General features: G+C 44.9%; 1 protein-coding gene across 1 annotated transcript in view; it reads right to left on the bottom strand.

Annotated features, from left to right (window-relative positions):
* Positions 1-2,987: 2,987 nt before the first annotated feature.
* The window catches only part of GUCA1B (guanylate cyclase activator 1B), an 85,174-nt gene continuing 66,949 nt past the window's right edge, over positions 2,988-21,212 (bottom strand). Inside the window, exons 2-4 of the mRNA XM_063955353.1 lie at positions 8,712-8,861; positions 6,197-6,311; positions 2,988-4,594 (exon numbers count right to left, since the gene is read on the bottom strand). Coding sequence (XP_063811423.1) covers positions 4,467-4,594; positions 6,197-6,311; positions 8,712-8,861 — 393 coding nt within the window. The 3' untranslated portion in view covers positions 2,988-4,466. The remainder of the gene's footprint in view (positions 4,595-6,196; positions 6,312-8,711; positions 8,862-21,212) is intronic.

Here is a 21,212-nt window from a genome sequence, read left to right as displayed (position 1 = left end):
TGAAGCAATAGCCGGTCTCAGTATAATACCTGAGTGTGTATATACAGACTTCAGGATAGCCTCCTGCTTTCTATCCGCAGGCTCCTTTGGGGGCGGCCGTATCCGGAGACGGTAGTGCCACCTTCTTTGACAAGCGTGTGAGCGCTTTATCCACCCTAGGGGATGTCTCCCAACGTATCCTATCCTCTGGCGGGAAAGGGTACGCCCTTAGTAACTTTTTGGAAATTACCAGTTTCTTATCGGGGGAAACCCACGCTTCATCACACACTTCATTTAACTCTTCAGAAGGGGGAAAAACCACAGGTTGCTTTTTCTCCCCAAACATAATACCCTTTTTTGTGGTACCAGGGTTAATGTCAGAAATGTGCAACACATTTTTCATTGCCGAAATCATGTAACGGATGGCCCTATTGGAATGTACACTAGTCTCATCGTCGTCGACACTGGAGTCAGTATCCGTGTCGACATCTGTGTCTGCCATCTGAGGTAGCGGGCGTTTTTGAGCCCCTGATGGCTTTTGAGACGCCTGGGCAGGCACGGACTGAGAAGCCGGCTGTCCCACATCTGCTATGTCATCAAACCTCTTATGTAAGGAGTCGACACTGTCACGTAATTCCTTCCACATAACCATCCACTCAGGTGTCGACCCCGCAGGGGGTGACATCACATTTATCGGCACCTGCTCCGCCTCCACATAAGCCTCCTCATCAAACATGTTGACACAGCCATACCGACACTCCGCACACACACAGGGAATGCTCTGACTGAGGACAGGACCGCACAAAGTCCTTTGGGGAGACAGAGAGAGAGTATGCCAGCACACACCACAGCGCTATAAATCACAGGGATGTACACTATAATGAGTGATTTTACCCTATAGCAGCTATATATATATGTATTTGCACCTAAATTTAGTGCCCCCCCTCTCTTTTTTACCCTATTGAGCCTGGAAACTGCAGGGGAGAGCCTGGGGAGCGTCCTTCCAGCGGAGCTGTGAGAGGAAATGGCGCCAGTGTGCTGAGGGAGATAGCCCCGCCCCCTTCACGGCGGACTTCTCCCGCTTTTTTCATGGATATATGGCAGGGGATTTTACACATATATAGTCTTAATGACTATATTATGTGTAATTTTGCCAATGTAAGGTAATCTTATTGCAGCCCAGGGCGCCCCCCCCAGCGCCCTGCACCCATCAGTGACCAGAGTGAAGTGTGCATGGGGAGCAATGGCGCACAGCTGCAGTGCTGTGCGCTACCTTAATGAAGACCGGAGTCTTCAGCCGCCGATTTCCTGGATGTTCTTCTTGCTTCTGGCTCTGCAAGGGGGACGGCGGCGCGGCTCCGGGACCGGACGACCGAGGCTGGGCCTGTGTTCGATCCCTCTGGAGCTAATGGTGTCCAGTAGCCTAGAAGCCCAAGCTAGCTGCAAGCAGGTAGGTTCGCTTCTCTCCCCTACGTCCCTCGTAGCAGTGAGTCTGTTGCCAGCAGATCTCACTGAAAATAAAAAACCTAAATATACTTTCTTTTCTAGAAGCTCAGGAGAGCCCCTAGTGTGCATCCAGCTCGAGCCGGGCACAGATTCTAACTGAGGTCTGGAGGAGGGGCATAGAGGGAGGAGCCAGTGCACACCAGGTAGTCCTAATTCTTTCTTAGAGTGCCCAGTCTCCTTCGGAGCCCGCTATTCCCCATGGTCCTTACGGAGTTCCCAGCATCCACTAGGACGTCAGAGAAATACATATAATATCAGCTACGCATGGGCTGAATTTGTGTGAATGCATCCTCACTGACTTTTGCCTAGGTGAGAATGCCCCTTCCCTTACCTGTTCTTCATATTTGTTCATAAAGTTTTAAATGTACAAAACGTGTGCAGATCTGCAGAGTTAGGCTGGGTACATACTTGGCTGATATATTGGCCATCCGGCCTACCCGCTGCCCGATCTAAATATTGGAAAGGTTTATTCACAAACGATCTTGTGCATACACATTTAACAATCATACATCCGATATGTCTGGCCAGTAGATTCATTTGAATATTACCGCCCACTTGTGACATAATTTTCAATGGATTCTGCGGCCGATATATCGTTCAGTTGGCGGATCGCCTGTACACACAGACAGATGCACCAATATATCTGCATGATATATCGGCATCAGCATGCTGCATGGCCGATCTGATTATGGGCTAGATGCATCATCGCTTGGACAGTGATAAAATGGAAAGTGATAAACTATCAGCCAACCAGCTCCTAACTGACATATTTCACACAGGGCCTGTGACATGGCAGTTAGGAGCTGATTGATTGGTGCTTTTTCTCTTTCCAATTTATCACTCTCCAAGTGATGATGCATCTAACCCAAGTCTGTGATCAACATTGTTCATGCAAGCCAATGGTCCAGTATATATATATTGCTAGTCGGCTATATGAATGATATATCACCAAGTGTGCTCCCAGCCTTAGAAGCATACATCAGCTTTCAGAGTTTGCAGAGTGAAATCACATAAGACATGCTATGCAGATGGCAATTCTACATACTCTGCATCAGTCGCTCTATATTTAGATCAGGATACATACCTTTTTATACATTTTATAATTCCCTGCCAAAGGGTCTGCATTGCGGAAAGGCCTCTTGACAAGGAAATGGTTAAAATGGATTTTTTTCTACCTGTACACGTTATCAAAGTGCAGTATACAAATGCAGTTTAAACAGTTTTTAGTAAAGTTAGAGATAATTTAAAGTGTACTTGTCACCTATATACTGTACATATAGGGTGGAGATAGCTATTTTGTGGAATGAACCAATATTAATGAGTTTTCCAATGCAATAAGAACTAATGGTGGCACTGTGGCAGCCATTTTGCACTTTGAATTACGAGTGAAGAAAATGTAGTCTACCAAAACATAATTAATTCCTGAGCCATGCCTCTAGTTCCTTACGAATTGAAAGTGTAGCCAAATTTTCTTAATGCAGTTTATAAAGCAAAGATGGACGCAACATTAAAAAGGTTTATTTAATCAACTGGTAAGAACACCAATTGCAAGGAAATTGTGAAGAATTTGTTCTGAAGATTTTCTTTGCAATCAGACATAATATAATAACTCTGCTTTCTTCCATAACATGAATAGGTTAGAATAAAACAAAAACAGCTATAACTTATTAACAATATGGTCAGAGAAAGTCAGAGTACTCTTTCGGTCTTATTCAGAGATATATGCAAACCTGATTTTTCAGTAGTTGAGCAATCAGCAGTCTGTACATGCAACTAGATTGCACTGCGCATGCACAATGATGGTCTTGCAATGGCTATCGCAGGGAGGATTTACTTGCTAAGTGACTGACAGACGGGCACCATTTGGGGGAGTAACAGGGAGTAGCAGAAACACACAGGCATATTGCAAATATTTTAAAGTCTATTTGAGACAGCGACTGCAATCCCATATGTAGTTGCAGTGTCTTGGACATCTTACTAACTGCGACCATGCTGCGTGACCATAGGACAATTCCGAACGTTACTACTCAACTGAACTGCGACAGATGCTGCATCTTTGTACACAGCTGAAGGGAGTTGCAAAGCCACCAGTGGGTGTCTCAATATATATCCAGGCACCCTCAACATTTGCATAATTTGCATAATGCTGAATACAGGATCCCAGCTGCAAATTCATTTGCTTCCTGTTGTGAATCAGACCCTTAAGTTCCATGGTCAATGACATGAGTTGTTGGCTACAGCTAGATAAAAAGTCATACATGGAGACTGAATAAAGATTTAGCCTACAAAATGTCTGCCCTCACCGTATGCAGGGGACAAGTACACATTGAACAAGAGAAATGCATTGCATAGCTTAAATAGAGCACAATAATATATACATATTCTAACTTCATATTCTGCTTTCTGTACACTTTTAATGTATGGTTCAAAACCATGTTACCTTCATCCATATCAAGCTTTTCCAACCACCCATATATTTGTTATATAACCCACCCAGATATACGCTGCATAGCTTCCTATATTTACCCATCAAACACTTCTCCATTTGTATAGTTTTCGGTAATCATTAGGGAGTGGGAAATAATACATTTTACAGGTGACCTCCACTTCTGTCCACACAATCACATAGACAATGATTAGTAAGATATTGAGATTACAAAATAAGGATATCCAAGCACTTCCCATATCTTCCAGGTTTGGCCACATACAAAGTTCAGGAATCACCTTACATCTGCTCACACTGCATTAGATCTTGGGGAACACGTGGACATCAGCAATGTGATAGCAGCAACTGTGATTCAGAAAAATACACCAATGTATAATCATTTCTGATCAGAAATCCATTCTACAGGCATTACGTTCAGATCTTCAGTACATAAGCCAAGTGAATGTCTGCTTGTCTGCTTTCATCCATCACTGACAAGTCCCACTTCTTAATGAGCTCTTCAGGTATTCACAAAACAATGAAAAGCAAATCAGCATTAAAAAAGAGCACTCTTCCTCCTCTGCTCAGTGATCCAGCTGCCCGGACTGACGTCCATCTGGAGCATCTTCATCACCCACTTGTCCTTCCGAGCACCATCTATAAACTCATCCAGGGAGAGCTGGCCTGAGGATAAAAGAAACGTAACATTATACAGGTTGAGTATCCCATATCCAAAATACTTGGGACCAGAAGTAATCTGGAGATCGGATATTTCCGTATTTTGGAATAATTGCATGCCATAATGAGATATCATGGCAATGGGACCTAAGTCTAAGCACAGGATGCATTTATGTTACATATACACCTTATACACACAGCCTGAAGGTCATTTTAGCCAATATTTTTAATAACTTTGTGCATTAAACAAAGTGTGTGTACATTCACACAATTCATTTATGTTTCATATACACCTTATACACACAGCCTTAGGGTCATTAAATACAATAGTTTTAATAACTTAGTGTATTAAACAAAGTTTGTGTACATTCAGCCATCAGAAAACAAAGGTTTCACTATCTCACTCTCACTCAAATAAGTCCGTATTTCGGAATAAACCGTATTTCAGAATATTTGGATATGGGATACTCAACGTGTGTGTGTGTGTGTGTGTGTGTGTGTGTGTGTGTGTGTGTGTGTGTGTGTGTGTGCGTGTGTGTGCGTGTGTGTGTGTGTGTGTGTGTGTGTGTGTGTGTGAATTTACAATTCAAATATATGCCTGTGTCAAATATATTAAAAAGAGGCACTATTATACTGCTACAATTTGTTTTATTCATTTAAAGTTTAACACGTGCCTTGTAAGAGATTGTCCCTTTAACATCCAAGTTGGGCCAGCATCCGACACCTCCAGCGATCTTGTACTCCATTACATCCCTCCGTTTATGTCTACTTTAAAATAAATTATTGGCATGTACAGGTCTTTCTAGGAGAACTACTTATTGATAAAACACAATTCTGCAAAGGGTGAAAGTACACCTCATCTGCTAACTTCTGCAAAAATCCTTTTACTCAGTGATCAGTACTGTCAACTTACACATAGAGCCCCATGCCACCTTAAGACCCATATACTCCCCAATACATGCACTCTCATTCCAAAATAACATGCCCATGATAGTCCTATACAGTCCAATATCCTAGGTAACCCAATGCGAGCACTGTACACTTTTTGTAAGCCCTAGCTGCTCCAAATGCAGCTGAAAGTCAACCGAAGGCTGTCACTGGCGGTAACCATTAACCGCTTGTCAGAATATATGCATCCAATGGAGGACTCTGGTTAGACTGTGATCCTCCCCAAACCTACTGTTATTGGTTTTGCATAAGCTATGGCAGTGAGCAACCTAAATGATGCAAAAACAGAATATTGTTACTGCTCGCACACAGTGGTATCATTAACAACTGAACTGCAAGTCTGCACATAGTACCGACATCATACCCACAATGCTGCATGCATGATGTGCCGCCTTGTGCCATTGCACTCATTACACTGTCAGACGTCAGCTATTTACACAACTCAATCCAGAAAGCAGCTGTATGTTGTTTACAAGATAAATAAATATGTTTCATAATATCAAGATAAATTGCTAAAGGCTAAATGTGTAGATGGCATATATGTGATAAATGTGTAGATGGCATATATGATAGAATTAATTAAAAAAGTTCTAATAAAATGTTCTCTGGTATTTAATTCTATACTTATGGCCAAATAAACTAGTAACAACAAGCGTTTACCATCTCCATTCTCATCCACCAGCTGGAATATTCTGTCCACCACTTCTTCCGGTGACAACAAGGGAATACGATCATCTTGTCCCTGGCGGCACACTTTCTTCAAATTGTAAATGGACTGAAATCAAAATGAGCTTGTTTATTATGAGACCAAAAATCTTATTAGGTAAAATGATCCTATAGCTTATATTTTGATAAACAGCACTTAATGGTGTAATCAAGTAATTATTACTTGGGAGGTCTTTAGGCTATAGGGGTCATTCCGAGTTGTACGCTCGCTAGCAGATTTTAGCAGCATTGCACACGCTAGGCCGCTGCCCTCTGGGAGTGTATCTTAGCTTAGCAGAATTGCGAACGAAAGATTAGCAGAATTGCGATTAGAAAATTCTTAGCAGTTTCTGAGTAGCTCGAGACTTACTCCTACACTGCGATCAGCTCAGCCCGTTTCGTTCCTGGTTTGACGTCACAAACACGCCCTGCATTCGGCCAGCCACTCCCCCGTTTCTCCAGACACTCCCGCGTTTTATCCTGGCACGCCTGCGTTTTTCCGCACACTACCAGAAAACGGCCAGTTTCCGCCCAGAAACACCCACTCCTGTCAATCACACTCCGATCACTTCAACGATGGAAATTCTTCGTTCGGACGTGAGTAAATCTACTAAGTTTTGTGCTAAAATACTTAGCGCATGCGCACTGCGTACCATGCGTGTGCGCATTTTTGCCTTAATCGCTCCGTTGCGAAAATCGGCAACGAGCGAACAACTCGGAATGACCCCCTGTGTACATATTTGTTGCTAATTTCTGCCTATGCTCTTTTTACATACAGGATGAGTGTATTCCTTTTCTGTGTTCTGTACTATGTGGCCTCTGTTTTACGCACCGCACAACGTAATCAGCAGCCACAGATTTTATTAAGGGGCATAGGGGTAAATGTATGAAGCAGTAAAAGGAGTGGAGAAGTGAGCCAGTGGAGAAGTTGCCCATGGCAACCAATCAGCTTTGAAGTAAAATTTATCAAGTACATTCTATAAAATGATACGTTGCAGCTAATTGGTTGCCATGGGCAACTTCCCCACTGGCTCAATTCTCCACTCTTTTTATCTACCCCATAGTTACTAATTATCAGGTCCTAGATCTGACAATTAGAATTTCTTATAATCACTATTTGCAGAAATAAGAAATTAAGTACTGCCAGGATGTACCATTGTGCACCTGCAGGGACAGGGCCTCCAACACCAGTAGCCATGGTGAGTCGGACATTCTGCACTTGCCATAGGAGATGCAATGGCCGATGGCTGGGACAATGGTCTGTTAAAAGAGCATCTTTGTACACACATTGGTGGAATTACTCTACAGCCGGTAGGTGTCTCAATAAAATGCCCATTAGCAACACCTATAAAGAAGCGCATAAAGACACAGCCACAACTGCAACTGAATCAGACTCCCTCTCATGGTGATGTGTTATGCTGCAGTGTGTTAGCAGACCATGACCAATGCTTGGACACTTTAGGTCATAATAACACGCAAAAATACTCACACATACTATTAGTAACCCACAACAAGTTTTACCAACATATTATAAAAAAGTAGAACTAACCTTGCCTCCAACCACCGCCAATGTACCATGTCCAACCTACTCTATCATCTTCACATTTCAGTACAGGGACAGCCACTTTCTGATGGGCTATGCCCATACTAGGTTCACAGAATAGGCTAGTGCCACCAAACTCCGAACTATAGGGAGGTACAGGTATGACAAGCTGCGTTCATGTTCTGTCCGGCATTTGTACAGTAACAAGTAAAAAACAGACTGTCTTGGTGAGCTAAATCTATGGATTAAACAAATGGTCACCATCGGAAATTCAGGAGCATTGGTGTCAGTGGTGTCCCCTTACAGGTATACTGCCTGTACCCCCCTGATGGCGGGGTATTGATATTATGTGAGATCAATAAAAATGTATCTATCTATGTATCTATCTATCTATCTATCTATCTATCTATCTATCTATCTATCTATCTATCTATCTATCGCTGACTGCAATATCCCCTGCAGCCTGTGGAGCAGCCTAAAGTATCTTTAGAATGTTACAGGCAGTGGTCTACTTCCCCAGAGTCGGTGGGTCCCGTATAGAGGGTGAGGCCACCACAGGGCGCAATGCCACCATGTTACGACATTGACTCTGAACATATTACTAGTGTTTTTTTTAATTACCCTCAATAATGCTTGTACATTATTAGATTTAGGTGCTGTAAATTTTTATTTTTATAATTCTAAGGGGGATATTCAATTGTTTGAAAAGTTAGTTAGGTGTCTGTTTTTTCCTATCTAATAGACAGGAAAAAACAGACACCCAACCGACTTTTCAAACATTTGAATTCCACCTTTATTGTTTTATTTTTAGGTGGCTGAACTTTAGTGATTTCTTCAGCAGCAATCTGTTATATACAGTATCATCTATACACTTACTTTTATCTTTTCCTAAAAAATATTATACACAGACAGTCACAGATACCTTACCTCTACTATCTCTAGTAGCTCAGTCTTGTCTATACAGCCATTTCCATCTCGGTCATACACCTTGAAAGTCCATTTCAGCTTATGTTCAAGTTTTCCTCGTAAAACTAGATTCAGAGCAGCCACATATTCCAGGAAATCTATGGTGTTGTCCTGCAAATGACAAAGAACAACCACTTATTTTTTGTTCTGATGTTATATGTGACACATATTATGTAAGGGCGGTGTCACAAATTACAAATTAGCTCTACAACTCAAAGCAAATTCTCAAATTAGTTCATATCTGTTGAGAACAACTTATACAAATAGGACTCATTTACTAACATTAATAAAAGGAGTCATGCAACAGTGGTGCTAAACTCTCAAGATCAAACATTATTTTGGAGTCAGTTGCTAGTAAACAAAATAGCACGATAATAACCCTGGTGATTTTGGTGAGTAGACACTAAATATAATTACAAAGGGAAACCCAAAGCACTACCAAAACAGCTTAATTCACTGTGTGAATACACACGTATCTATAAAGACACTTGATTCAGTTCAATCAGGGCCAGACTGCCTATCTGACATGTCTGGCATATTCCAAAAGAGCCAATGGTCTGGTGGGCTGGTTTGGTCCCACAGAAAGCTATTAAGGTCACGCACAGCGCAGCTTCCGGCTCTCTGGTTTAGCCGCCCCCGGCCAAAGTGTGTGCTCTATGAAAGATGGGAGGGTGCCGTGACTCCACGCCCCCTGACTCGTAGCACACCCCCATGAGCAATATCCGTGTGCCATGGGCCTCCCCTGCCCGAAGTGTGTGTCTCTAGGAAAGATGTGGGCATGCCTCGAGTCCATGGCCCCATGACTTGCGACACGCCCCCCTGAGCCATGTCCGCATACCACCTGTGACGTGTGCGTGCCCCCGCCCCCGTGCCTTAGGTGTGCACGCGTTCACAAGTGCCAGGGCCGAAAAGTCCCTGAGTCTGTCCCTGAGTTCAATAAACCTTCTGTAATGTAACAAAAACTGAGCAAATGAAACAAGGTACCGATGGTTCACAGTTATAAAAAAGAATTTAATAATACCCTTTCAGATAAAACAATACATAATATCCCTCAATAAATAAAGGAAAAATATCACATTCTCGATAATCTGCATACAAAGTATCTCTGCAGTAGTTAGTAGTGTTAACAGTACAAGCTGAAGGTTTCTTTATTACAAGTATCCTGTTACAGAGCTGATGTTAGCCGCACAAATCATGAAGCAGTGTAAGAATATATTGTGTGCTACTACTAACTAGAGATGTGCGGCTGGAACTTTTCGTGTTTTGTGTTTTGGTTTTGGTTCTAATTCCACTTTCGTGTTTTGGTTTTGGCTTGGTTTTACCAAAACCACCCTTTCGTGTTTTTGTTTTGGATCTGGATGATTTTTTTAAAAAACATAAAAACAGCTAAAAATCACAGAATGTGGGGGTAATTTTGCTCCTACGGTATTATTAACCTCAATAACAATGACTTCCACTCATTTCCAGTCTATTCTGAACACCTCACACCTCACAATATTGTTTTTAGGCCAAAAGGTTGCACCAAAGTTGCTGGATGACTAAGCTAGCGACACAAGTGGACAACTCAAACACCTGGCCCATCTAGGAGTGGCACTGCAGTGGCAGACAGGATGGCAGATTTAAAAAATAGGCCCCAAACAGCACATCATGCAAAGAAGAAAAAGAAGAGCAATGAGGTAGCTGTATGACTAAGCTAAGCGACACAAGTGTGCGGCACAAACACCTGGCCCATCTAGGAGTGACACTGCAGTTACAGACAGGATGGCACTTTAAAAAAACTAGTCCCCAAACAGCACATGATGCAAAGAAGAAAAAGAGGTGCAAGATGGAATTGTCCTTGAGCCCTCCCACCTACCCTTATGTTGTATAAACAGGACATGCACATTTTAACAAACCAATTATTTCAGTGACAGGGTCTGCCACACGACTGTGGCTGAAATGACTGGTTGGTTTGGGCCCCCACCAAAAAAGAAGCAATAAATCTCTCCTTGCACAAACTGGCTCTACAGAGGCAAGATGTCGACCTCATCCTCATCCTCCGATTCCTCACCCATTTCACATCCTCCTCCTCACAGAGTATTATTTCATCCCCACTGGAATCCACCATCACAGGTCCTTGTGTACTTTCTGGAGGCAATTGCTGGTAAAGGTCTTCCCGGAGGAATTTCTAATTAATTTTGATGAACATCATCTTCTTCACATTTAGTGGAAGTAACCTCTTACGCCGATCTCTGACAAGGTTACCGGCTGCACAAAACACTCTTGCGGAGAACACACTGGAGGGAGGAAGGGCAGGCAACTTAGGTAAAATAAAGCCTTGGATGCTGTCAATCATATAATCCTCCACCATTCTTTCAATGGTGACAGAATCATATTCAGTGACAGTAGACATGTCAGTAATCATTCAGTCTGGACCAGATTTTAGCTTTCGCTCCAGACTGCCCTGCAGCACCACCAGCGGGTGGGCAAGGCAATCTTATCCTTTTCCGTGGCAGCCCCAGTGGTGGGAGAAATTGAAGGACGAGCTGTTGACGGGTCACGTTCCGCTTCAGTTGACAATTTACTCACCAGCAGGTCTTTGAACCTCTGCAGACTTGTGTCTGCCGGAAAGAGAGATACAAGTAGGCTTTAAACTAGGATCGAGCACAGTGGCCAAAATGTAGTGCTCTGATTTCAACAGATTGACCACCCTTGAATCCTGGCAAAGAGAATGAAGGGCTCCATCCACAAATCCCACATACTTTGCGGAATCGCTCCGTCTTAGCTCCTCCTTCAGCTGCTTCTGCAAAAGCCTGATGAGGGGAATGACCTGACTCAAGCTGGCAGTGTATGAACTGACTTCACGTGTGGCAAGTTCGAAGGGTTGGAGAACCTTGCACAAGTCAGAAATCATTCTCCACTGCGCTTGAGTCAGGTGCATTGGCTGCCGGTCCGCGAGCTCTGATTGGCTCACGGGCCAACGCAGAATTGAAGGTAGACACTGAGGGGCAGGAGAGGCGCACGCTGCACTCTCCTCCCCTCATGCAGCAGCGGCGCAGTGAGCAGCGGACCGGTGGCTGTGGGCACGAGGTGCCCACGGCTAAATTCTTAAGGGTACGCCATACCCACCCGTACCCATCCACTTGCACCGCTGATGCAGATGCACTTGCAATTGTGATTCTCTAGGCTACAGAAATGCTAGTGTTAGCAAGTGAAGGTGCCGCCCAGGAATGAACAGGTTCCTCATCCCAACCATTTTCCTATCCTCAGGAATCATGCATCCTTGCAAATGCACCTACTGTATGAGGGGTAACCCAAAAGTAACTTTACCTACCCCAGGAAAGAAAAATGAAAGAAAAAGAAAAATAATGATGAACATCATTTATTTTATTTACTGTATCCAGGAATTGCAAAGCCCGGGAGGGCCTGTCCTAGGAAGAAAGTTGGGGGCAATGAAAGGTGAAAAGTAGACCTTGTTGGCTGTTGCCCCATTGTTGCTGAATGTGAAGGGGCCCCATAACAGTTCAAGCTCCAGGGCCCCAAAAATGTAGGTCCGCCTCTAAATGTTACACCAGTTTTTCAACACCAGTAGCGTACAAAAACATGTCGTTGGATTGGATCCACAATTTCACTTCAGCCTTGACCTCAATAGGATAGCGCCATCTTCGCATATATGCAAGATGTGTAAATGTGTATCTACTCATGCGCTCTGAGTATCAGAGTTTTATGAAGCTCACTGTGGATCCAGCTACTGTGTACATGTTGTGCACTCAGACACACTGTTTGACTTTTCTCACATACAGCATTCTATGGCACCTGGGGTGTCCGGTGTCTGCGTGCCTGGGCCCATAACCTGTTCATATGTATGTACTTTAATTGTGGTAAGCACAGACTGATTGATAGTAGACACCAGCGAAACTAGCAATTGAGGAAAACCAGGCGGTGAACAGCTTTGTGTTTGTCGCGCACAGGTCTGAACTGTATGGAGATGATAGTGTAACCTGTCCCTTTACTCCCTTCTCTTCACCGGGATGGGCTCTTATTGGAAATCATGTCCCAGTTAGAGATTTTTGCTCATTTCAATAGAAAATATAAATTTTCACTTTGTGAATTTAGGGGGTAATTCAGATCTGATCGCTGCAGGTACTAACTGCACATGTATATGCACCACAAAGCACACGCATATTGGACAGCAACAAAGGGCATCGCTGGTCAGTGATGGGATGGTGCGAGAAATTCATTCGCTCGGGCGTTCGCAAGCTGATTGACAGGAAGAGGCCATTGGTAGGTGGTAACTGACCGTTTACAGGGAGTGTCCGGAAAAATGCAGGCGTTCCTAAGTGTTCTCAGGGAAGGTGTCTGACGTCAGCTCCGGCTCCGATCAGCCTGATGTGATCACACTGTAGGAGTAAGTCCTGGGCTGCGCACAGACTGCACAAAGTGGATTTTAGCAGCTCGGTGTACACATAGGATCGCACACTTGCACAGCGAATATACACTCCCCCTGGAGGCGGCGACTATCTGAACGCAGGACAACAAAGTTAGCAGCCCAGCGATCAGGTCTGAATCACCCCCTTAGTCAATAATATTGCATTAAAAATGTAGGGTGTAATAAATAGGGCCCTATGGAGTAAAGCCAATGTGACTTTCCCTTACTTCATGACCCAGGGAAACCACATTCTCTGATCCAGTTCTCACAGCTTTTTTTCTTCGAATAATTATATTCAAAATACTAATTGCAATTATCATAATTACATACGTATACCAAACTACAATTACTCAAAAATATGTTTTTATGCACTGACAGATACATACTTTTACGGCACCCATAGATATAGGTTTATTACTATATTGTCTTGCAAAATAGAATTACATTACAGCTCTCTACATAAATGTAAACTACATTTAGGTAGCAATGCATCATACAACACATGGCCGATGTGCATGTGTTGTGGCCTTTATTCCACAAGATGGCAGTCTAAGAATTTCAGATGTGACGTTAACGTGTATGTCAGCAGACAGTATTATAAACATTTCTTACTTTTATGCAGATTTAATTCAAAGTAACATGTAGGCCCTAACTTAAAGCTTCTTTCCCATTCATTGTCTAAAAACATATTTGCATAGTTTCTAACCGAGATGCCATGGGTGATCATGAGCCCTGATTCAGAAATAGAAGTAAATCATGCCTATATTGGGGATGTAGTTATGTGACCGGGGGTGGTATTTAGTTTGCCGGTTGTTGGGATCCCGGCGCTCAGTATACCAGTGCCGGAATCCCGACACCCAGCATACCGACAACTATTCTCCCTCTTGGGGGTCCACGACCCCCCCTAGAGGGAGAATAAATAGCGTGGCGAGCGTAGAGCGCCATCGTGCCCGCAGCATGTTGAGCGCAGTGTGGCGAGTGCAGCGAGCCTGCAAGGGGCTCATTAGCGCTCACCCCAAACCCGCAAGGGGCTTATTTGCGCTCGCCCCGCTGCCGGCATGCCGGTGGTCGAGATGCCAGCGGACGGGATGCCGGCGCTGGTATGCTGGGCGCCGGGATCCTGACCACCAGCAAAACATAATACACCCGTGACCAGAGGTCAGGAGACCGCCAGTCACAATGTCTCCCCCTACATCCTGCCCCCTGAGAATCCCGACAGCCAATATGCCGACTGCCAGGGACTATTTCCACTTGTGGGTGTCCACGACACCCATAGAGTAGGAATAGAACCTGCGGTTGCCACCTAGCCCACAAGGGGATTGCTGCGCTCGTCCCCCGCCCCCCCCCCCCCCCCACGCTGGCATTCCGCTGCCGGGATACCGGCGGAGGCATGCTGACCGCCGGTCTCCAGCCATTAGAAATTGTGTGGCCCGGGCCTGACAAAATAGACATCCCCTACCCCCACCCTCCCCCCGCCAATCAAAAAAGATTCTGCAGCACCACTCCACCCCTGTGATGTTAAGCATACCAAACCCCTATATTGCCCCTGATGGCTAGAAGCCTATTTCTCAAAGTCATTTGCTCCATTATAAGTGAATCACTAGTTTCCACTAGTCTCGGATATCTGCAGTACACATTACAGAATTGATGATGCACGCCGTCCAACATAGACTTCATCACATACGTGCCTACTCACCCGGAAGTTGCTGTAGACTCCCAATTTTTAGGGTAGTCCCTGGCATACGTGGAAGAGTAGGCCGATCTTCCGTATCTCGTCTGCTTCCTAGTGAAGCGTGCAGCATGGAGAGATAATATCGGGAATTGCAGCCCCGTATAGAGAGGACAGGGCAAATTGCATTATTTAACCTCTTATATCTATTAATATACTCTTTTATATGTGTTTTTGAGCATTTACATATTGGCCCTCATTCCGAGTTGTTCGCTCGGTATTTTTCATCGCATCGCAGTGAAAATCCGCTTAGTACGCATGCGCAATGTTCGCACTGCGACTGCGCCAAGTAACTTTACTATGAAGATAGTATTTTTACTCACGGCTTTTTCTTCGCTCCGGCGATCGTAATGTGATTGACAGGAAATGGGTGTTACTGGGCGGAAACACGGCGTTTCAGGGGCGTGTGGCTGAAAACGCTACCGTTTCCGGAAAAAACGCAGGAGTGGCCGGGGAAACGGTGGGAGTGCCTGGGCGAACGCTGGGTGTGTTTGTGACGTCAACCAGGAACGACAAGCACTGAACTGATCGCACAGGCAGAGTAAGTCTGGAGCTACTCTGAAACTGCTAAGTAGTTAGTAATCGCAATATTGCGAATACATCGGTCGCAATTTTAAGAAGCTAAGATTCACTCCCAGTAGGCGGCGGCTTAGCGTGTGTAACTCTGCTAAATTCGCCTTGCGACCGATCAACTCGGAATGAGGGCCATTGTGTCTTATAAAATATTAAACATCTATTATATTCCATACAGTGCCTCTAATGTTTTGTGTAATGTGTATTGCGAAGCCACATTTCTCTTGTACCTAGGCCCTCATTCCGAGTTGATCACTCGCTGCGACCCAAGTGGCCGACACAAACACCTGGCCCATCTAGGAGTGGCACTGCAGTGTCAGACAGGATGGCACTTCAAAAAAATAGTCCCCAAACAGCACATGATGCAAAGAAAAAAAGAGGCGCACCAAGGTCGCTGTGTGACTAAGCTAAGCGACACAAGTGGCCGACACAAACACCTGGCCCATCTAGGAGTGGCACTGCAGTGTCAGACAGGATGGCACTTCAAAAAAATAGTCCCCAAACAGCACATGATGCAAAGAAAAAAAGAGGCGCAATGAGGTAGCTGTGTGACTAAGCTAAGCGACACAAGTGGCCGACACAAACACCTGGCCCATCTAGGAGTGAACAAGCAAAAAAGGAAAGAGAGCGCAAATAGACTTGAATTATTCCATATTTATTATATCTAAAATTGCACATACACCAAAATGAGTTTAAACTATACCAATTGGCAACTGGATTTAAAACAACTTAGTACTTTAAAAATATATTTCATAGCATAGGATAAGATTCCTTCCCTCTGAAGAAACGACCAGCTTATAACGGTCGAGAAACGCGTCAGGGTGTTTTAGGATCCAAACACTCTTCACGGATTTGGTTGCCACTGATTTCAGCATCAATCACTTTATTGGACAGTCCGGTCCTGGGTCTGGAGCCACCTGCATTGGTCCCTTTGCAAAGCAGGGACCGTGGCTGCCGATCACGTGCCTGGAGCCAGCGGTCCAGTCGGGCACTGAGAGGTGAACACAGGCGCAGCAGCTACAATCACCTTGGACACGCCAGGCGGTGCGCGCAATCCCGGCGCCGTGGACCAAAACTCTTGGGAATCGGTAAGCCTAACCGCTCTGAACACAATAAGTGATTAAGGTAGAGAGCGGCAGACGGAGACGCTCTAGAGAGGCTGCAATATGAGATAAAGCCTGCTTTACAAACTGACTTTTAGCTACCTGAAGCATCAGTATATTTGCTACATTAACTGTTTCAATTCTTTCAGAAAAGAAACAATAACCATGATTACGGTATAAATACATGTATTATCACACAGGACGTGACTGGTGGATATAAATAAGGGTCTTTCACCATTCTTGGACTCTTTCTACATTGATTTCACTAAAGGACACCTGTGAAAATTATCTGGTAATCACCAGTAGGGTATTACTTGAGTGGAACCATAAGGATATTCGAGTGTTAGGGATCCTATGCTATGAAATATATTTTTAAAGTACTAAGTTGTTTTAAATCCAGTTGCCAATTGGTATAGTTTAAACTCATTTTGGTGTATGTGCAATTTTAGATATAATAAATATGGAATAATTCAAGTCTATTTGCGCTCTCTTTCCTTTTTTGCTTGTTTACTCTATATAGGGACGCTAATACCCTATTCTGAGAGCAGCAAATAGCATCTCAACACAGGTTCTATCACAGGCGCCTTTCCTTTTTTAGTGGACCATCTAGGAGTGGCACTGCAGTGTCAGACAGGATAGCACTTCAAAAAAATAGTCCCCAAACAGCACATGATGCAAAGAAAAAAAGAGGCGCAATGAGGTAGCTGTGTGACTAAGCTAAGCGACCCAAGTGGCCGACACAAACTCCTGGCCCATCTAGGAGTGGCACTGCAGTGTCAGACAGGATGGCACTTCAAAAAAATAGTCCCCAAACAGCACATGATGCAAAGAAAAAAAGAGGCGCAATGAGGTAGCTGTGTGACTAAGCTAAGCGACACAAGTGGCCGACACAAACACCTGGCCCATCTAGGAGTGGCACTGCAGTGTCAGGCAGGATGGCACTTCAAAAAAATTGTCCCCAAACAGCACATGATGCAAAGAAAACTGAAAGAAAAAAGAGGTCCAAGATGGAATTGTCCTTGGGCCCTCCCACCCACCCTTATGTTGTATAAACAGGACATGCACACTTTAACGAACCCATCATTTCAGCGACAGGGTCTGCCACACGACTGTGACTGAAATGACTGGTTGGTTTGGGCCCCCACCAAAAAAGAAGCAATCAATCTCTCCTTGCACAAACTGGCTCTACAGAGGCAAGATGTCCACCTCATCCTCATCCTCCGATTCCTCACCCCTTTCACTGTGTACATCCCCCTCCTCACAGATTATTAATTCGTCCCCACTGGAATCCACCATCTCAGATCCCTGTGTACTTTCTGGAGGCAATTGCTGGTGAATGTCTCCACGGAGGAATTGATTATAATTCATTTTAATGAACATCATCTTCTCCACATTTTCTGGAAGTAACCTCGTACGCCGATTGCTGACAATGTGAGCGGCTGCACTAAACACTCTTTCGGAGTACACACTGGAGGGAGGGCAACTTAGGTAGAATAAAGCCAGTTTGTGCAAGGGCCTCCAAATTGCCTCTTTTTCCTGCCAGTATACGTACGGACTGTCTGACGTGCCTACTTGGATGCGGTCACTCATATAATCCTCCACCATTCTTTTAATGGTGACAGAATCATATGCAGTGACAGTAGACGACATGTCAGTAATCGTCGCCAGGTCCTTCAGTCCGGACCAGATGTCAGCACTCACTCCAGACTGCCCTGCATCACCGCCAGCGGGTGGGCTCGGAATTCTTAGCCTTTTCCTCGCACACCCAGTTGCGGGAGAATGTGAAGGAGGAGCTGTTGACGGGTCACGTTCCGCTTGACTTGACAATTTTCTCACCAGCAGGTCTTTGAACCTCTGCAGACTTGTGTCTGCCGGAAAGAGAGATACAACGTAGGTTTTAAATCTAGGATCGAGCACGGTGGCCAAAATGTAGTGCTCTGATTTCAACAGATTGACCACCCGTGAATCCTGTTTTAAGCGAATTAAGGGCTCCATCCACAAGTCCCACATGCCTAGCGGAATCGCTCTGTTTTAGCTCCTCCTTCAATGTCTCCAGCTTCTTCTGCAAAAGCCTGATGAGGGGAATGACCTGACTCAGGCTGGCAGTGTCTGAACTGACTTCACGTGTGGCAAGTTCAAAGGGTTGCAGAACCTTGCACAACGTTGAAATCATTCTCCACTGCGCTTGAGTCAGGTGCATTCCCCCTCCTTTGCCTATATCGTGGGCAGATGTATAGGCTTGAATGGCCTCTTGCTGCTCCTCCATCCTCTGAAGCATATAGAGGGTTGAATTCCACCTCGTTACCACCTCTTGCTTCAGATGATGGCAGGGCAGGTTCAGGAATGTTTGGTGGTGCTCCAGTCTGAATGCCGAAAGTGGCCCGCAATTCTTCGGGCCACCGACAGCATCTCTTGCATGCCCCTGTCGTTTTTTAAATAATTCTGCACCACCAAAACATGGGACGTGCTGGAATTTGCCCAGATGTAATGCACGCACAATATTGGTGGCGTTGTCCGATGTCACAAATCCCCAGGAGAGTCCAATTGGGGTAAGCCATTCTGCGATGATGTTCCTCAGTTTCCGTAAGAGGTTGTCAGCTGTGTGCTTCTTATGGAAAGCGGTGATACAAAGCGTAGCCTGCCTAGGAACGAGTTGGCGTTTGCGAGATGCTGCTACTGGTGCCGCCGCTGCTGTTCTTGCTGCGGGAGGCAATACATCTACCCAGTGGGCTGTCACAGTCATATAGTCCTGAGTCTGCCCTGCTCCACTTGTCCACATGTCCGTGGTTAAGTGGACATTGGGTGCAACTGCATTTTTTAGGACACTGGTGACTCTTTTTCTGACGTCTGTGTACATTTTCGATATCGCCTGCCTAGAGAAATGGAACCTAGATGGTATTTGGTACCGGGGACACAGTACCTCAATCAAGTCTCTAGTTGCCTCTGAATTAACAATGGATACCAGAACCACGTTTCTTACCACCCAGGCTGACAAGACCTGAGTTATCCGCTTTGCAGCAGGATGACTGCTGTGATATTTCATCTTCCTCGCAAAGGACTGTTGGACAGTCAATTGCTTACTGGAAGTAGTACAAGTGGTCTTCCGACTTCCCCTCTGGGATGACGATCGACTCCTAGCAGCAACAACAGCAGCGCCAGCAGCAGTAGGCGTTACATCCAAGGATGCATCGGAGGAATTCCAGGCAAGAGAGAACTCGTCAGACTTGCCAGTGACATGGCCTGCAGGACTATTGGCTTTCCTGTGTAAGGTGGAAATTGACACTGAGGGAGTTGGTGGTGTGGTTTGCAGGAGCTTGGTTACAAGAGGAAGGGATTTAGTGGTCAGTGGACTGCTTCCGCTGGCATCCAAAGTTTTTGAACTTGTCACTGACTTATGATGAATGCGCTGCAGGTGACGTATAAGGGAGGATGTTCCGAGGTGGTTAACGTCCTTACCCCTACTTATTACAGCTTGACAAAGGCAACACACGGCTTTACACCTGTTGTCCGCATTTGTGTTGAAATAATTCCACACCGAAGAGCTGATTTTTTTTTGTATTTTGACCAGGCATGTCAATGGCCATATTCATCCCACGGACAACAGGTGTCTCCCCGGGTGCCTGACTTAAACAAACCACCTCACCATCAGAATCCTCCTTGTCAATTTCCTCCCCAGCGCCAGCAACACCCATATCTTCATCCTGGTGTACTTCAACAGTGACATCTTCAATTTGACTAACAGGAACTGGACTGCGGGTGCTCCTTCCAGCACTTGCAGGGGGTGTGCAAATGGTGGAAGGCGCAAGCTCTTCCCGTCCAGTGTTGGGAAGGTTAGGCATCGCAACCGACACAATTGGACTCTCCTTGGGGATTTGTGATTTAGAAGAACGCACAGTTCTTTGCTGTGCTTTTGCCAGCTTAAGTCTTTTCATTTTTCTAGCGAGAGGATGAGTGCTTCCATCCTCATGTGAATCTGAACCACTAGCCATGAACATAGGCCAGGGCCTCAGCCATTCCTTGCCACTGCGTGTCGTAAATGGCATATTGGCAAGTTTACGCTTCTCCTCAGATGCTTTCAATTTTGATTTTTGGGTCATTTTACTGAACTTTTGTTTTTTGGATTTTACATGCTCTCTAGTATGACATTGGGCATCGGCCTTGGCAGACGACGTTGATGGCATTTCATCGTCTCGGCCATGACTAGTGGCAGCAGCTTCAGCACGAGGTGGAAGTGGATCTTGATCTTTCCCTATTTTAACCTCCACATTTTTGTTCTCCATTTTTTAATGTGTGGAATTATATGCCAGTATCAATAGCAATGGCCTACTACTATATATACTGCGCACAACTGAAATGCACCACAGGTATGGATGGATAGTATACTTGACGACACAGAGGTAGGTACAGCAGTGGCCTTCTGTACCGTACTCCTATATATTATATACTGGTGGTCAGCAAAATTATGCACTGTACTCCTACTATATACTACAATTCAGCACAGATATGGAGTGTTTTTCAGGCAGACAAGTTAGCGTATACTGGTGGTCACTGGTCAGCCAAACTCTGCACTGTACTCCTCCTATATAATATTATACTGGTGGTCACCAGTCCCCACAATAAAGCAGTGTGAGCACAGATATATGCAGCAC

The sequence above is a fragment of the Pseudophryne corroboree genome, chromosome 2, assembly GCF_028390025.1.
Source record: "Pseudophryne corroboree isolate aPseCor3 chromosome 2, aPseCor3.hap2, whole genome shotgun sequence".
NCBI lineage: Eukaryota > Metazoa > Chordata > Amphibia > Anura > Myobatrachidae > Pseudophryne > Pseudophryne corroboree.
The sequence above is the reverse complement of the archived record's forward strand: the minus strand, read 5'-3'. Positions and strand labels throughout refer to the sequence as shown.